The following is a 17,205-nucleotide window of genomic DNA, read 5'->3' as shown; positions in this document are numbered from 1 at the left end:
TAGGAAGTTAGGGGCCTGTTTTTCTCATTGTCTACAACTCCAGATAGTTATCAAGAACCTACTGGATGCCCAAAAGTAGAGCCAGTACCTGAGATGACTGCAACTTTTTAGAGAACCTGTTTTAGGGTTGTCAGCTGCAGAATTTTCTTGGGGAAACAAACTTCTGGGTTTAGCTGGCAGGTCCACAAGTCCCTAAGCAATCATGGCAACTGCCCCAAGTATCTTAAAATCTGTCAGTGCTGCACTGTCAGCTGGGTTTAGGACACTGCTTGGATAGTCCACTTTTCCCAGAGCCATTTACAGACATCAGCCAGCCATCCAGAGTTCTGGATGAATTCTACATGACAGCAATGGCATTTAAAAAGTTTTCTGTACTTTCCACTCCTCAGCACAGTTTCTCATCCACTCAGTTGTGCTAGGGCAGCTGCCTGTAGGAACCTGCCATGGAAGTAATTTCAGTTATTCCTTGTTCTAATCACACACTCATCTTTTCTTCTCATCCTCCTTTTAAACCTAATGTTTACATTGCTCTGGCTTATGGCACCATGAAGGGCCATATTATCACAAATTGTGCGTGGGGGGGTGAATATGTAGCCTGGGGCAATCATTCCCAGTGGCATTGAGACAGGAACCCAAACTTGGAAGAGAGTTTCTTGGATCAGTTTCCTCCTGAGAACAGCTGTAAGGTGGAATTCCACCCTCAGGCACCTGGAAAGGTTTCCAGGTCATCTTCCGACCCTTCAGTGAGCATGCCCCTTCACTTTGAGGAGTTCTCTGTTTTGTATATCCACCCCAAATGTTTGTTTTTCACAGACCAGGGCAGGAAATGCTGTTAGTCTTGTTTGTGGTTTTTTTTTTTCTTTTGATTAACTACTCTTGGGCCAGTATTTTGACTGTAGCCTCCTTTTTTTCCATTATTAAGGCTTCTGAACTTTACCTTGGCTCATGACTGCACCATTTTGTCCATATTCCCCCCTCTGCACAAGCTGATCTGGTCTCACAGTTCAGATAGGGGGCACACAGAACCCTTGAGGTTACAAGTCTTTCAGCGTGACTTTTATTTTGACTTAATAAGCAACACACAGAAGAAAATGATAGTAATAAAAAAACATGAAAAAAAGAGAAACCCCTATATCTTCTTCAAGTCTGGAACAAGTGAGTGCTCTGACCACCTGTAGCTAGGGAAAAAAGAGCAGGTCCCTGCTAAACTCAGGGGAAAGTCCCCACACCCACATGCCACCACCACCTCAGTTCATTTGAGTCCAGGAGCCTTTTCCTTCCTTTTCCCTGTCCGTTATGTGCCTCAGCTCAGCAGTCATGCTCCTCTGCTGTTTCCCAGCGCTGCACTGGAGTTTTCTTGTAAAGCAAGATCGGCTAGCTTTTTTCCTGAGTCCTATAAAGGGCCCACATGCACTCTTAGGGAAGCCCTCCTGTCAAGGCTGTGAGTAAGGGAAAAGCCTGGGGAAATATGAATAGGTAGTGTTTTATTCCCATGACAGTGATCAGCTGGCTTGGTCTCCTTGCTCCTGCAGAGAGCCCCATATCCTAGGGCAGAGCAAGAGGATGCCATCGACCATTTTTCACGTCAACAGTCTGCAGGTGGTGAAGAGGCCACCACAAGAGTTCTTCCTGTGAAAAAGCCTTGCTGTGAAAAACATGTACCTCATTTCCAGCCAGATTTTGGTTTTAATATCGAGCCACTGGTCATCCTTATGCTCCTCTGCTGGAATAGAGAACCTGGCTCGATTTCACATCTTCTCCTCACAGGGAGATCCTCACAATCTATCAAAGATAGATTGTGAACGTAAGAGTGTAAAAATGGTTGTACCAATGGTCTCCTAGCCTAGTGCTCTGCTATGGCTGATACAAGATCCCTAAGTAAAGGCACTGAGAGACAAGGCATCATATAGAAGCTTCCTGTAAAGAAGAGCTAAGGACACGCTGAGCTGGCAGGCATACCCAGGCCATCATATTCAAAAGCCAGTGAGGCATTGATACTCCACAAATTACCTAATCCCTATTTGAACTCATTTATACTCCTGGTCTCCACAACATCCTCTAACAATAATTCTACTGTCTTTGTGACATGAAAAATGAATTTCCTTTTGTTTGCAGTAAAATCGCTGCCTGAGCTTACCACTGCTTCCTTTGAATTAGGTAAAATAGATCAAACACCTCAAGTTCCGTACATTCAAAAGCAAGATCTCCAGGCCCCAAGTCAAGTTTTTTTGTACCACTCTTCTAAATCCTTTTCCATTTTTCCACATCCTTTTTGTAATCATGGACACATTCCAGTAACTTGTGCTATAAACAGAGGTAACACAATCTGTTCACTCTTTGAGATCCCATTTCATACAGCATGCTATCACGGATCTCCCTCCATGGAGTCTTGTCTTCCCAGGATACTGTATTCTGTTCTGGAAGTGTGATCTACATACTTTGTTCCTCAACATATATCCTTATGTTTTAATTCTAAGTGTGATTTCACCAGGGGTCTTAGGAGAGAGTTGCTTCCCATTAACCTTGCCAAATATGAGGTGTGCACCATGCCAGAAGAGACAGTCACACCTACAGAGCTGTGAAGGCCTCCTAATCACATTTTGGCGGTGTAAGACAGCCATGGACATCAGAAAGCAGTTGGCTGTTGAACAAATCATGTGGCAGCCTAGCACTCAGCCTAGCACTAGCTCACAGAGTCCATATTTCTAGGACACTTTCATCTCATCAGCAAAGGTTCTGTGAAGTATTTACACAGGACACAAAAGCATTAGCTGCTTTATCTTCTACTCTCACACACGCTAGAGAGGGTCCTTTGGTCTTTTGTGGCTTTCTGAGAAAACCTGGTAGAGAAGCCTGTTACAGTGGAGAGAATGCTGCTCAGCACGGCCTGTTCACCTCCTGGAGAACGGGACCTGACATCTGCAAACAGAAACTTCTTAGAACCAGGAAAAATTATAAATGGCACCAAACCAAAAAAAACCAAATTTAAACCCATGTTTTCGCCATGTGGCTTTAATTGCACCCCAGTGACCGAGTCCTGGCAGAACTTCCTAATACTTAGTTTGTTGGAGCTCCACCTTGATAATCCAGATGTCTCCCAGCCCTCATTGTGACACGGGAGGTCCCACCCCTTCTTGGGAATTTTAAAGCCCCTTTACACAGAAGTATAATTCCATCTCTTTGGTCCCAGCCTCCTTCGAGGGTAAATAAGAGTCAGCCCTTACACCAACGAAGTCTGTTGTATGTGTCATAAGGATAGGCAGTCATCTTTCAGCGTGGTGAGAATGGGGGTCCCTCCAGAGCCCGCAGGGTCTCTTTGCAGTGCTGAAGGCTAGCCAAATGCTGAGCTTCATGAGCAAGAACATAGCAAGCAGAGATTAACCCTGTCTTCACAGCACATGAAAAGCCACATCTGCAACACTGTGGGATGTTGACACACTGGAGCAAGTCCAGCAGAGGGCCCTAAGATGGCTGTGGGGTGGAGGACATGATGCATGACAAAGGGTGTTTGTTCATCCTGAAGAAGAGGGAGGAGCTAACTGCTGCCTGCTACTACCCAAAGGGGGTTAGAGACATGATACAGTCAGAATCTTCTAATAGGGGCACAGAGAAAGGGCACGAGACGAGGAGCACAGTTTGCAAGAAATGAACTTCTTATGGGACACAAGGAAAATCCTCTCCTGTGAGGGTGTTTCAGCAGTGGAACAGGTTTTCAGAGAGGCTGGAGAATCTCCACGATTTGAAGTGTTCAGGATTTGCCTGAGCCAGGCCCTGAGCAACCCAGTCTAGTCTGAGAGTCACCCTGCTGGGAGCAGAGGGATAGCAAGGAGACCCCAGAGGTCCCTTCCCACATGAATCTTCCTGTGATGCTGTGACTAACAAGTGGATTTATTTGATTTTGTGTTTTTTCTTAGTGGGGCAGTAGAAGCTATCTTACAAAATTATGCAGGCTGCTACCTGCCATGAGGTGCCAAATGGAGAAGAAATGGAAAAAACAGCTCAGCTGCCACCGAACTCTGAATTTCAGTCTATCACACAATCATGTTAATCCAGCATAAATGCATAGTGTTGCAGAAAGGGGCAATCCTGTCTTCCCTTTCATCTCTCCTGCTGTCTCTCCTTTGTCAACACTGGTGAGCATCAGAGAATTGATCCAGCTGAAAACTAAACTATAAAGAAATAAATCCATTTTGATTTACAATGAGCCCTTTCAGTTTAAAAATGTACCATCTCCCTCCCTAGCAACTTTTGTTCAAAGCAAAGTGGTTGGGGATCACCAAATCAGAGACTTTATTCTCTTCAGGAGTATTCTGGAACACTGCTGTCCCCTTCCTTGCTGTGCCCTCATCCACATGAACCTTCCCAGTGATTGTATTCTTCTGCAGATTATTTCTCATAGCATCACATGCTCCTTTAGTTACCCTCTGCTTTTTTTATATCTAGCTTTCTCACTGAGAAGGAAATAACATATTCTTTATTAATAAGTATTTGCCTGTGGCCTCCAGAGCTCCAGTGTACCATAAGCTATGGGCTCATGTTCTCCTGCCACGACATACTGTGAAAACACAGCACATGGACCAGATCTACTTTTTCACAGCTCCTCAGGACACATGCAACTAAGCCTAGAGCCAGACACCTCTGACCCCTGTGCAATGCTCATCCCCCAGCATCTGAAACACATCCAAGGTGCCTCTTCTCTGTCAGAAAGACCCACACTGCTGCCAAGAGTAAGACATAGAGAGGATTCAAGCCCCATGGGCAGAAGGCACATCCTTCTGTGGCAGTTTTTCTTTGAGGGGATACTTGCTGTATTGTCATTTGAGAGTAACAGCAGCAATGGGCAGCAATCTGAGCCTGGCATATCTCAATCAGCCTATCTCTCTCTTGGCACCCAGGAGACCATCAATATTCCCCCATATCTGCTGCTGGAAGGTCTTACACCAGCAGACACAACCCACATCTGTTCTGGAGATCCCTCAGGCCAAAATAGCTCCCAGGGAAGGAAGTCATACCGTCTCCCTGCAAAACTGGCAAGAGACTAGCAAACCGAAGCCACACCTAAGAAGGGGCTTGCATGTAACCTCTTGGGGGAATCTGGGTACCCTGGTGTCACTACATGTCCAGCATCATCCTCCCAGCCTGTCCTGACCTCACTCTTACCACCAGTCTTGGTGCTGATGGCTCTTTCAGAGGTCTTGTTTGCTGGACATTTCTGCCAGTACTCACCCGCTTTCTGGACTACCCCTGATGTCCAGCGCTAGTCTGTCATTCAGCTCTGCTGTTGGCACTGGAGCTTCCAGCCCTCCAGGACCCAGGGATCCTGCAGATGGTCGGACCCTATCTCTCCACCTACCCCTGGGAGAACAGACCACATTTTGGGAGTCCCATTCTCAGACCAAGGTTCAGCTCCTGTCAGAGCACTCCTCAGCTCCTTTCAGCCCATACCTGAGTCAAGGGAATTTTTTAGGACCATTCTGCTACTGCCCCAGTCACTCAGCGACACATGGCACATTGGGTCAGTGCCTGACTCCTTCACCTCAGTGTAAGGTCACTGTAACTGAGAGCTTTCTCCTTACAGCTGGCATGCTTCTCCCATCCCTTGCACCCAGAGGCTCCTGAGTACCTCTTTGCTCTTGAGAAAACTCACTGCAGCTCTGGGACATTTGGGAGGCTGTCACATATTTTTCCATTGGATTAAAAGCATGGCATGAATGCTGCAATGAGAAGTGAGTCAAAATGGAACCTAGCTTGCTGCATGGATTTTTGTAGTTGATCCATCTCACCCTCTGTGTTGCAAAACACAGAGGCTGTGCCATCAAAGACATCCTGCAGCATCAAAGACATCGCTTAACGAGATATTGGCCAGGGTACCAATATCCATCACCATCTCCACAGGTAGTTGTGGATGTCCAAAGAAGATCCTGCAGCATCCCATTGCTTCTCTGGGAAGGATCGGGAGGGCTTTTGAAAAAGAACAGTTACACACTTCTCTACAGCTAGTGCTGTCCAGATACAAGATGCTAGCTGCCAAATATGCCCATGAATGCTGCAGATTCTCTTCAGTGATTAAATCACTGGGTTTTTTAGCAGAAATGCAGCCCACAGCTTCAGTCACCACCCCCCAATGTTGTTCCTGACTTTCTAATTCAGGTTTCTCTGGGATATTCAGCTGTCTGCTGAGGATTGTCATACAAAGGTCGCTCGCCTTTTAGCACTGTAAAGAAGGAGGCTGCAGATTTGTCCAAAGAATCCATAAAGCTATGCTTTCCTAAAGGTGTTCCCATGGGGTTCTGGGAAGCAGGCCAGCTAGACTCTAGCTAGACTCTCCTCAGCGCCACATCAGAGACCTGTGGTGACCCAGGCACTGCCCATTCAGCAAATCCTCTAAAAAGGCCCTTTTCAAAAGTAAAGAGCCTCCCAACAAATGTCAGGCAGCCAGCCACTCTGCCTCCTCCTAGCATTTCTGCAGCAGCACATTTTTGTTTTGCCCAGAACTACTGCGAGATGTGAACTTTCTCTTTTCTAATCCTCTTCTCCTCAGCCCTTTTTGGGATCTGTCGCCTCAGATAAATGAGTCCCTCCTCCAAGACCACTCTCTGATGCATGGGGCACCCTGGCCCTGGGAAGATAACATGCTGCTTCCAGGCATCGCAGGGGGACAGAAGCCTGAAGCAACCGCTTCCTCCTGTGAGAAAGGAAGCATGTTTGGTACCCACCCTGGACTTAGAGAAGGTGAACAATTTCATATACAGAATGGATCTCAGGTGGTGCCTTGGTAGAAATTATCATGGCCTTTTGCGGGGGAAGAGTGGTTTGCATCCCTCTACCTCAGAGGTGCCTATTTCGACGCATTTCTACATTGTGCATCTCACACAAAGCCTGCTAAGCTGTGGGCACCGGCTCCTTCTGGTTCAGGATTCTGCTGCTTGGCCCCTCCGGAGCCACAAGGTGTTGACTCGGGAACCACTGCACCAGACCTGAGCACCCAGAGAAGGGCAGCTCTGTTACTTCCCCCTGGAGCTGAGCTTAGACCTCTTTTAGCTCCCTGAGCTTCCCAGTCAGTGCCAGAAGTCTTGCAGTTAATCCCAGTCTGACCCCTGGAAACCCTGTTGCCTGTCCAGGTGCCTGTCGAGTACCAACCTGCCTGGCAGCCTTTGCTCATACTACATCCCCTGCCAGACTTTCCCTTCTGTCTCCCTAGGTGTGGCTGCTTTCTGTTTACAGTCCCTTGCCACAAAGCTATTAGTTATCTCTTATTAGTAAGTAACTTCTTTTTGCTTGTTATGTTTGCTTTAGCTCTGGGCAAGCTCTATCTTTGGTGAGCGCTCTATCTCAGGAACACCCAGACCAGCTGATCTCAAGTTGCACGGCTGATAACCCAGTCTTCAAGTCACAGCGCAAGTTCTTAGGTCAGTTAAAGTCTGCAAATAAAATACAGAGCACCTTAAAAAATCAGCACGAAGCAGAAGATTATGACTAGCTTCAGACTTGATGCTGCAAGGACCAAAACATGAAAGTGGAATCACTCAGAGAAAAACATAGTATCACAGAAATCTGGAAACCCAACGGAAAATTCCTTCAGCACGACTAACTCAATGATACTGCAGAATAGTGTTTTCTATTCCTATTTTTCTTGGTAAGTGTAGTTTGCACCCGTAAGACATGCCAAGAGAGACAAGAAAAGCAAGGTATTAAGGTTGTGCGCAAGGTGACTGCTGCGGGGAAGTCTGGAGCCATGCTGAAGCTAGTTAATGCCTAATACGGACAAAGGAGTATTTAGTGAGCTGGGCTTCTGTACCCTGTCCTGGGCTATTCCCATCGTAGCCTGCCGCTCATTCCCCATGGCTCTGCCCTCTCCCACATGTCCCTCTCAGCCTCTCTGCTCATCGAGCCCCAGGGAATCTACACAGGCGGTTCTGAGAAGATGCCCACGTGCTGATCTTGCTCCGGTCATCGTTATTTCTGCGGTGGGGTCCTGTTCTGGGAGATGACGAAAATGCTATTCAAGGGAGTCAGCATTTAAAATGGGTCGTTAGAGAGAAACGTCACAGGTGTCTCTGCTAAAGATAGCCTGGTGCTGAGTAAAACAGTGCCTCCAAAACCTTCATCTCACAACATGCTCACTCAGCATAACCCCTCAGCCCCAAACACCCCCCAGTGCCAGACAGCTCCTGTCACTTTCCTGAGGTCTCCATCAGTCCCTCGTTACCACCTCTCAGGAAGCAGCAGCAGAATGGGAATACGTCTCTGCTTTGCTGGTTCTTACAAGAAAGAAGCATTTCCTAGAGCATGGATTCAGTTAAGGGTGGTTTTGGGACTAAAGGGGAATAGTGCCAGGGCGCCGAGGCTAAGTGTGCAGAGTGGGCTGGTATGGAGGGGGAGAGCAGCAAGCTCGGTGTCCCCTGGGCAAAACCAGGGGAGGGGGAACAGACAGCACCGGGCTGCAGAGCCATACGTGTCTCCCCACCACAGTTCCATCTCCCTTCTCTCTCTCTCATCTTCACCCACACACTCACACCATTCTCGCACTGCTGATTCAGGGGAAAGAGAGGTTGATGCTTTCTGCTTGGACTGGGCACCACAAACTGTTTTTCTTGAACAGGAGGAAAAAACACCTCCTGCCAACCGTCACAAGTTCTCCCCCATCTTCTCTCCTCCCTTCCTCTCTCATGCGATCCCATGGCCCGTGTAACACAGAGGGCATGAAGAATCACTACAAAGCAGTCCCCCAGGGACATCAAGGCACACAAGGTTGCACCAGGTTCCCCTACACTGATCCCATTCCTCAGGAGACTGAAGAGCCATGCGTGATAAAAGAGATGAGAGCTGTCACTACAACAGGGAGCTGCTGAAGCGAGGCATACCACTTGCTCTCTTTTATCCTCCACCTTCGCTACCCAGCTGAGGAAAACTAGAGAGCAAGCAAGGATCCTTCCACAGTGAAGAAGCAGCTGCTCTGAGTCACCTCCCTTCCCTCATCCCCAGGAAAAGCCCCAGCCCAACCCTTGGGGGATGAGCCACGGAGGGGCTCAGGTGTCTGACACCCATCATGAAGGGCTGATTAAGTCTGAAAGAGTCAGAGCCAGTGGGTTGCTGGAAAGTGTGAGCCACAACAGTGGGGGTTCTCTGAGGCAAAAGGGGCCCCAGGATGAGGCACACAAATGGAAATGTATTGCCCTATGCAAAGCTCCGCAGCTACACAGGATCTAGGACGAGCCCCCTCAGCACATGAGCTCGGGTGGCTTTTCCCCAGCGCTGCAGGAGGAGGAGGGTCCCTTCCTCACACCCTTCACAGTGCCACAGCGCGTAGCCCCCCTTCTCAGTGCTGGTTGCTTCTCCTGGATGCTCCTCTCTGTCTCCTCAGACCACCTCAGCTTTGTCCCAGATTGCCCCTAGGTGCTGGATTGATGGATCACATGTGCCCTGGTTAGAGCTCACCGTAGACCCTTTCCTCATGCTGCCTGTGAACTGGCCAATGAGAAAAAAGCAAAAAAATCAGCACATTTGAAGGATTAAAGAAGAAAAAAAAAAACCAACAAAACCCCAACAACAACAACAAAAAAGAACAGTGAAAAAAGACCAACATGTTCTCAAAAGCCCTGAAACAATTAGAGAGAAGCTGTAAGAGGCGGAAAGATCAAACCAAAAAAGGTAAGAGATGAAAGAAAAACATGAAGGGCACTTGCTGGGAAGTGTCTTCTACACTTTTTCCACTGTCTATGTAGAAGCGAAACTTGTAAGAAAAACAACAGCGACCCAAAGAATTTCCACTAAAAGATGCTTAGAGCAGTGTCTCTGGTCCCTCCCTCCTCTCTCTCACTGCCTTCAGCTCTGCCTTCACGTGCCTCAGACTTATACTGGTTTCTTGGTCGTGACGCATCTTCTTAGTGATATGAGGAAATTAGCTGCCCACCTGCAATATAAGGTCATCTAGGGAAATGCTTTGATCAGAGAAAGAGACAGCTCAAGAGCAAGCACATCCAGCTGACACCCCCCCCCCCTCGGTTCATCCAATCACTCTAACATCATCTTTGCCCATGCCTCATTTTTGCTGATCTCTTAAAGCTTCGGACCTGATCAAACACAGACCCAAGTGAGAAGACGCAGCCCCTTGCCTCTCCTGGATGCCACCATGAGGCCAGTGTCCCTGGTGCTGTTCCTCACCTTCATTCTGCTGGCTTTCAATGGTAAGAGGGACTAAGAGGGGCAGGGAGGGCAGACTAGCTCAGTAAACTGAGTCTGGGTGTTACTTGGTCCCTGACAAGTCTGGAAGGGAGAATTTGTGCCCTGCTAACCTCATTGAAGATGGCCAGATATTGCCCTCTGCTCCATGAGTCCCACCTTTTGCTCAACCCTCCATCTCGTTACAGCTGGCCACATCCTACCACGAGTAGCAGAGGGGGAAAGCAGGGAGCAGAAAGTGTGGGCCAGAGCGGGGAGTTCAGCCGTGCTGCCTTGCCATTTGAGCCCCAGACAGATGTCAAAGCAGCTGCCTGACAAGACATCTATGCTGTGGAAGCGACATGGGAGAAGGTACGCCAGGGCCAAGACAGATCTGTGTCCTTGTGGGGGGACTGGGGAGGGTGGGAGACACTTCGAGCCCCCTTTCTCCTTCCCCACATTCCCTCCTTCCTGCCCCCTACCCTTGATCTTGCCTTTGCCTCCGGCATGAGCCGCTCACTTGTCCCACTCCCAGTGCCCACCAGGAGCCACACATGGTGCTGGAGGTGGAGTACTCCGGCCTCCGGAAGACAGCACTGTCCATGAGGCCCCGGGTGTCAGTCCAGGACTCTGCCTTACGCAATGGCAATTTCTCCCTGCGAATCGACCCGGTCCGGAGTGAGGATGCCGGGCTGTATGAGGCATGGGTGGCATACAACACGCAGGTCCAGAGTTGCCAGGTGGAGCTGGGGGTAATTACAGGTAGGAGAAGATGGAAACCCTGGAGAATGTTGATTTTAGGTCCGGGGAGGCTGTAACGGTGGGACAGGGTGGGGATGCTGTGTTTGCCAGGGCAGGTTAGAGTACAGGCAGCAGCCCCCCGAAAGCACACAGCTTCCTGCTGTCTGCTCTCAGCTCTGGAGAGAGGACTGCCCGAGGGACAAAGCTAGGACAGAAGGGGCACAAAGGGATGGTTTTGTAGTCCCACTGTGATCTTAGCTTCCCCCGCCTCCCTCCCTTTCTTTTTCTTGCAGTAACCCTCAGTCCACCCAGCCCTGTGGTAGAAAACGAGCCGCTCTTGTTGAGCTGCAACTCTAGCCACCGGGCCAGCCTTGTGGAGACGTGCTGGTTCCACAATGGGCGCCTGGTCCCCACCTCCGGGATCTTCTGCTCCTTGCACGGGGCTCTCTCCATCCTCCGGCCAGCTATGAGTGATGCAGGCTCCTGGCGCTGCCAGCTCAGATACTCCGATAATGAGATCATTTCTGCCACGTACAACCTCCAAATTCTAGGTGAGCTCAGCCTCTGCATTGCTACTCCAGCATCCCCAAGTTGCTCCCTTTGATGTGACTGATGAACCCCAGTGGCTCCAGCTTCCCAGCTCCCACCCTGTCCTTACTTCCCCGGGCCAGTCACCTCTCTGCAGAGCTCTTTCCAGCCACCACCCCACATTGTCCTCTCTCTCTGGCTCAGGTTTTGAGGGCCAAATAAACCCTGTGGTCTATGCTGCAGCTGGCTCTGCAGCTGATCTACCGTGCACCCTGAACTACCTTCCCAGTGCCTTTGGGATCAACGTGGTGACAGCCCACTGGAGCCGCCTTGCAGGACGACACTTGCAGAACTGGGGCATCTCCCAGAATTCAAGCAGCAGAAGCTTCCCCCTTCATCTCCCTGCGGTGGGGCCAGGTGATGCAGGGCAGTACCACTGTGCTGTCTCTGTTGGCAGCAAGACAATCAGCAGGGACGTGACCTTGGCAGTGGTTACAGGTGAGAGGAGAGGCAGGGAGGTGCATCACTCCTCTGGGGTCCCCCACCACTTGCAGATAAACCTCCCTGCACATCACTGCAGTGAGCATGGGTTGCTCCTGCTCATAGGTTCTCACCTCAGAGCAGGAAACAAGGTCTCTAATCAGGGCATTGCACTGCACTGGACTCTGCTGAAAGCAGGGGTTTTCCTGGGTAACTTGGTTATTCTTCTTGAAGACTGAGGAAGACAAAGAAAAATTAGAGTAGGTAATGAAGAAGGGGTGTATTAGAAGAAGGAGGGATGGGGAAGAGATGTGGACCTGCCTGTGGTCTTTCCTGAGGATAGTTTTTCCTTTGCTGCAGTCACTCCGAGCATCCAAGGACCGGTTTCTGAGGGGTCTCGCTTGCTGCTCATCTGCAGCCTCACACACCCTCAGGGACATGAACATTTCCAGTGGAAGCACCTCGACTCAGCCCCCACTAACAGCAAGATGGCTGTGGCCACCTCCCGTAACCTGGAGGACCACAGGTCCCAGACAGGCCCTACCTTGGAAATACCCCAAGTGTCACAAAAGGATATGGGCACATGGGAATGCAGTGTATATGGCCCACAAGGCAGACTTGGAGCAGTGGAGTATGGGCTGCAGATCACAGGTACTGTGTCCCGTGGATCTGTAAACGATCCCTTCTTCTCACCCTATTCAGTTCCCTGGTGCTCTTTCCTCTCTCAGCCGCACCCCTTCCTTGTCCCATTTGACCGCTTGGATCCCATCTTGTTGTCATCCTGTCTTAGCTCTTACCAGTTCCTCCTGTTTCTCCTTCCAGTTCCCTGTACCCTTTTCCAGTTTCCCTCTCTTTGTGCAGTCCCAGCATTGCCCCAGTGCAAAATCAACCTTCCCCTCCTTCCTAACTGTGGTTTCTCTTCACAGGTGCCCAGATCTCCAGCCCCCCCACCATCTTCAGTGGGCAGGCTATTTTTGGGCTCACGCTCACCCTCTTCCTCTTGCTTATGGTCTGTGTTCTGGCTCTGGCCCTACAAAACAGGGTAAGTGTCCATCACCCCATTTCTGTTAGTTTTCCTGTACATCATTCCTTATTTGACCTTTCCCTGGATACTCTAGAGACAGCAGTGAAATGTCTCAGGGACATAGCAGCCAGAGGAAGAATGGGGCTAGGGCAGCCTGCTGAGGATGTTATGGACATGTAGTGAAAGCTGTATCCTGGGCATCGGCAGGTCTGGCTAACCATGGCTTTTGTCTGGGGGCAGATCAGACACTTCAGAGGAGGCGTAAAACCTCCTAGGAGACAATCAGAGCCCAGCCTTGAAAAGCTTCTTGTTTATTCTTGCAGATATCAAGCCACGCTGTAATAGAGGAGGGTTAATTTCCAGGCTTTTGTAGATGTCCTCTTTCTTATTCCTTATCTGGATGCTTTGAGTCTCCTGTTGCATATAAACGCCTGCTGGTCCCCAGACGCCAATGCAGGTCTGTTGTTGCTGGCTCAGCCCTCACGCCTCAGCTGTCTGCTTCTGGCAACTTACTGCCCTTCGTTCACTCAGCTTGTTCCAGTATCTCATCTTCTGAAAGCTCTGCCTTGCCTTTATCATCCCAAAGACCAGGCCAGCACTGATGCCTCCCCACCATGCCACTAGAAAAAATTGTGCAAACAAGTCAGACCATTTCTCTGCAGTTTTCATACTGTTTCTCTGCAAATGAATCACATGGCAAATTCTTCCTTCAGTGTTTCTCTTTGCTGACAAGGGACACCTTTCATGAATAGCTGTGATGTGGTTGCCTTCCACTCAGCTTCTTGGAAAGGGCTCACAGTGAAAATCCCCTCCTAGTGCAGAAGGGGCTGGGGGCTCAGAGTGATCTCAGCTTGGGAGAACTTGCCCTGGCCAAAGAGCTGGGTGCCTTGAACCTGCCTTGAGCTGAAGATGAGGGATGTGACAGCACTGATGCACATTCTTAGCAAATCCCGGTGACTGGAGACTGAAGACAGGCAACATCAGAACAGAAGCAAGATGGGCATTTAAAAAAAAACACTGCGGGTAGTGCTAGAGAGACTCGTGACTGGTTCTTCTCATCGGTCCTTAATCAGCACTGATGATAAAGGATAATCTAAGGCAGAGATCTACATTTCTGGGTGACTCTCTAGACTGTGCAAGTCTGGGACAAGATGATCAGAACCACCCTTTCTGCCCTAAACCCTTGGACAAATAACCCTTTACAGTGTAACTGTAAACCATCAGCTAGCAGGAAATAGGATACCTGGCTGTCCAGCTCTGCTAGCTTAAACAGCTCTAATCCAGACAGGATACTTAGCACCTCAAAGCATTTCTATATGCCCTCACAGCCTTGCTTTCCCAAGTAAGCAAAGCTCCTCTGTTGCAGCACAGGTCCTCCATCCACTGATGGTCCTCCTGCTCATCTCTGCACAGTCTCCTGGATGGGCTCATCCTTTGTGAGAATGCAGATGAGGTGCCTTGAGCAAAGATATTAGCTCTTCTCTTGTTCTCTCCCCCTCTCTGCTGGCATTCTCTGAGATTACATTTGCTCTTCTTGCATTGGTTGAACACTGGCTGCCCACCAGTATCCCTTGATGGGCTGTTGCCCACACATTAGGAATTCCTGTTCTGATCCCCTGAGCCTATCAACATGCAGTTGGTACTGTTGCATTTCATTCATCCTGTCATTCAGTTTACTGCTCCATTCTCCTAAAATATCTGGGTGTCGGGTGACTTTTTTGTCCTCTTTCTTCCAAATGAAGCTCCTCAACTTTATCAGCTACATAACTCATTAGCACTTTCACACCCTCTGTGCCATTAATGATTGGTCCCACAACTGATCTTTGAAGATTTGTGCTTATAATTTCTCTACAGCCTGGCAGAAACCTGCAAGCAAATTCCCAGTCCCTTCCTCTTAGCTGAGATCACACCTACCATGCCATTCTTTTACTAATCTCATCTTTCCAGTTGTATTGATTGCCTGTGTATCACCATATACATTACCATTATCAGGAGCCCTGAGATCTACCTCTTTTCCATTGTCTAGAAAGTCACTTGTTAAAGCAAGATGTGAAAGTGGTTCTGTCTTTAATTTGTTCTTATCTCATTTTGCATGAACCTTCATGCCTTTAATTATTCTGTCTGAAAAGGTGTTGTAAAATCTAGCATACCATTGAACCTGACAATGGCCTGACCATTGCCCAGATCGTTCTTTGCTCTCTCTTAAGCCATCCTGTCTTTGTTATTCCTTATGCCCATGACACCACCGAGGATAGTGCTGAGCCAGCTTTCCCCAGAAGAAACTACATGTCTCAGAGAGTGGGACTGGGGCTCTTCCCTGGCTCTAGGAGGGACTGAGAGCCTCGTGGTTGCAATCAGTAGGATCATGTCTTCCATGGCAGGGACAAGCCCAGACTTGTGCCATTCAGTCTCCCTCCTATGCCTGATATTGCCCATTTCTTCCCTTTCAGGCACGGTCTCCTGCCTTCCCAGCACTGGAAGGAATGGTTGCAGTCACTATGCCAAGCAAGAAGGAGATGGAGGAGAGCCAGAAACAGAAGATCCAGCAAACTGAGTGCTGATGGGAGCAGGGACACCAGGCCCAGTCTGCATGGGAGGATGAAACTCTGTGTGCCATGCTGCAGAGAGATGGGCACCATGCAGACCTCTCAAGAAGGTGTAGGGTTGGCATGAACATAGCAGGAGGCCATGGGAGCTCTGTACTTGCAGAGGGGCTGGAAGCTGAGTAGCAGGGCAAAATGAGACTCACTGCTGCAGTAAGGTAGCAGGCAGCACAGACGCTTTGGAGCTATTGGGAGTATTTCAGCCAGTAGCTATTGCCTGCTTCAGTGCCACTTCTCTTTCCCACCCTTTGCCCCTCCTTCATGGCCTCTCTCACAGCCTTTCACTGGTGGGACACTTAAATGTGGGAGATGGCTGGAACCCAGCTCCCTGGCAGCCTGATGGTGTTTTCTCCCCCCTGCCCACTTTCTTCTCCCTCTCCCTGCACTGCCCTGCTGTTGCGCTCATTCAGTGGCAGAGGGGACCCCGCAGAGGACTGCTCATGTTGCACGTTTTGAGCATTTTATTTTATTAGAAACTCATTTTAGAACCTAAAATAAATCTGTCTGACAAAAAAACCTGCTGGCCCCTGAGTACGCTTGTGGAGGATCACGCCTGTTGACGGTGTCGGGTGTACCTCTGCCTGTCTGAAGCAGCTTCTAAGGACTTTGCTGCCTTTTCTTTCTCTTTCAGTTCTGTTTTACTGAAGTTGCCTGTTCATTTCTGACATTTTGACGGTGGGGAAGGGGAAATTAAATGCCACTGGGGAAGAAAGAATCACAGGTTCAGCCTCTCCTTTTTGCTGTGCTTCAGTCTCTTTTTTTTCCCCCCTGTCTGGCTCTCCCTGTTCATTCATTTAATTTATTCCTTGTCAGTCCTCACATTTTCCTGATAGATCTCCCACTGATGTTAGGGCTCTCTGTCACTCTCCTGCAGCTAACGATGTACTTACTAATGCAATCGTGAATCTACCAGGTCCCATCTCCCACGACCCTCAATGTGTTTAGGTTTCATCTAGTTAGAGAATGCTCTTCTACTCCCCAAACAGCCATGGAGGACTGTGGTACTGCTCTTGAACAGTCATTGCATGCCACCCCAGAAGAAAGCCTCACTAGCAAAGAGAGCAAACACATGTAGTTTCTCCCATATGGGTCACTGGGCTGTGGCTGCTCAAGCAAGGAGGTGGTGGTACAAAAATGAAGCTCTCAGTGTTTAGGAAGGGACATTCTCTTGACTTGAGCAGAAGGCTTCACTACCAGGCCAGCTTTTCATTATTTCAGCAGGAACGTGAAGAGGCCTTCTTGGTATGTGGTCCCTACCTTCCTCCCAAGAGCTTCAGGCACACAGGTAATGAATGCACTCTGCGATCCTCAGACTGTAGGTAGTGGAGCAGCACCCAAAAAGTCCAACCAGCACACTCTGGGGAGCACGTCTGGACTCTACAGCTCTTTAACTACTCAGCTAGCCATGTATTTTACTGAAAATGATACCCATTTCTCCACTAAGTCCTAGAGAAATGCAAGCAGAGGTGTGAGGTAGACTTGTCTGCTTCAACTGTCTCATGCAATTTCAGGCAGACACTGAAACAGAACGAACATAAGGAAGGACAGTCCAGCCTGGTACCAGGTATCTTCCTAGGCAAATAATAATGCTGCAATTTTTTCAAGTTGGGAGTGATCTGTCTGGCTCAGACTCCTCTCTTTGCCAGACACTTTGGAGATAGAGAAAAG

At 49.1% G+C, this 17,205-nt stretch overlaps 1 protein-coding gene across 1 annotated transcript; it reads left to right on the top strand.

Moving 5' to 3' along the window:
* Window positions 1-10,132: 10,132 nt before the first annotated feature.
* LAG3 (lymphocyte activating 3) lies at window positions 10,133-15,495 on the top strand. Its single transcript, XM_075491780.1, has 8 exons — window positions 10,133-10,187; window positions 10,371-10,533; window positions 10,697-10,923; window positions 11,196-11,453; window positions 11,635-11,928; window positions 12,271-12,561; window positions 12,837-12,952; window positions 15,385-15,495. The coding sequence occupies exons 1-8, from the start codon at window positions 10,133-10,135 to the stop codon at window positions 15,493-15,495; spliced, it is 1,515 nt and encodes a 504-aa protein (XP_075347895.1).
* Window positions 15,496-17,205: the final 1,710 nt, after the last annotated feature.

The sequence above is a fragment of the Mycteria americana genome, chromosome 1 (assembly GCF_035582795.1).
Source record: "Mycteria americana isolate JAX WOST 10 ecotype Jacksonville Zoo and Gardens chromosome 1, USCA_MyAme_1.0, whole genome shotgun sequence".
In the NCBI taxonomy this organism is placed as follows: Eukaryota; Metazoa; Chordata; class Aves; order Ciconiiformes; family Ciconiidae; genus Mycteria; species Mycteria americana.
This window is presented reverse-complemented; position numbering and strand designations above follow the sequence as displayed.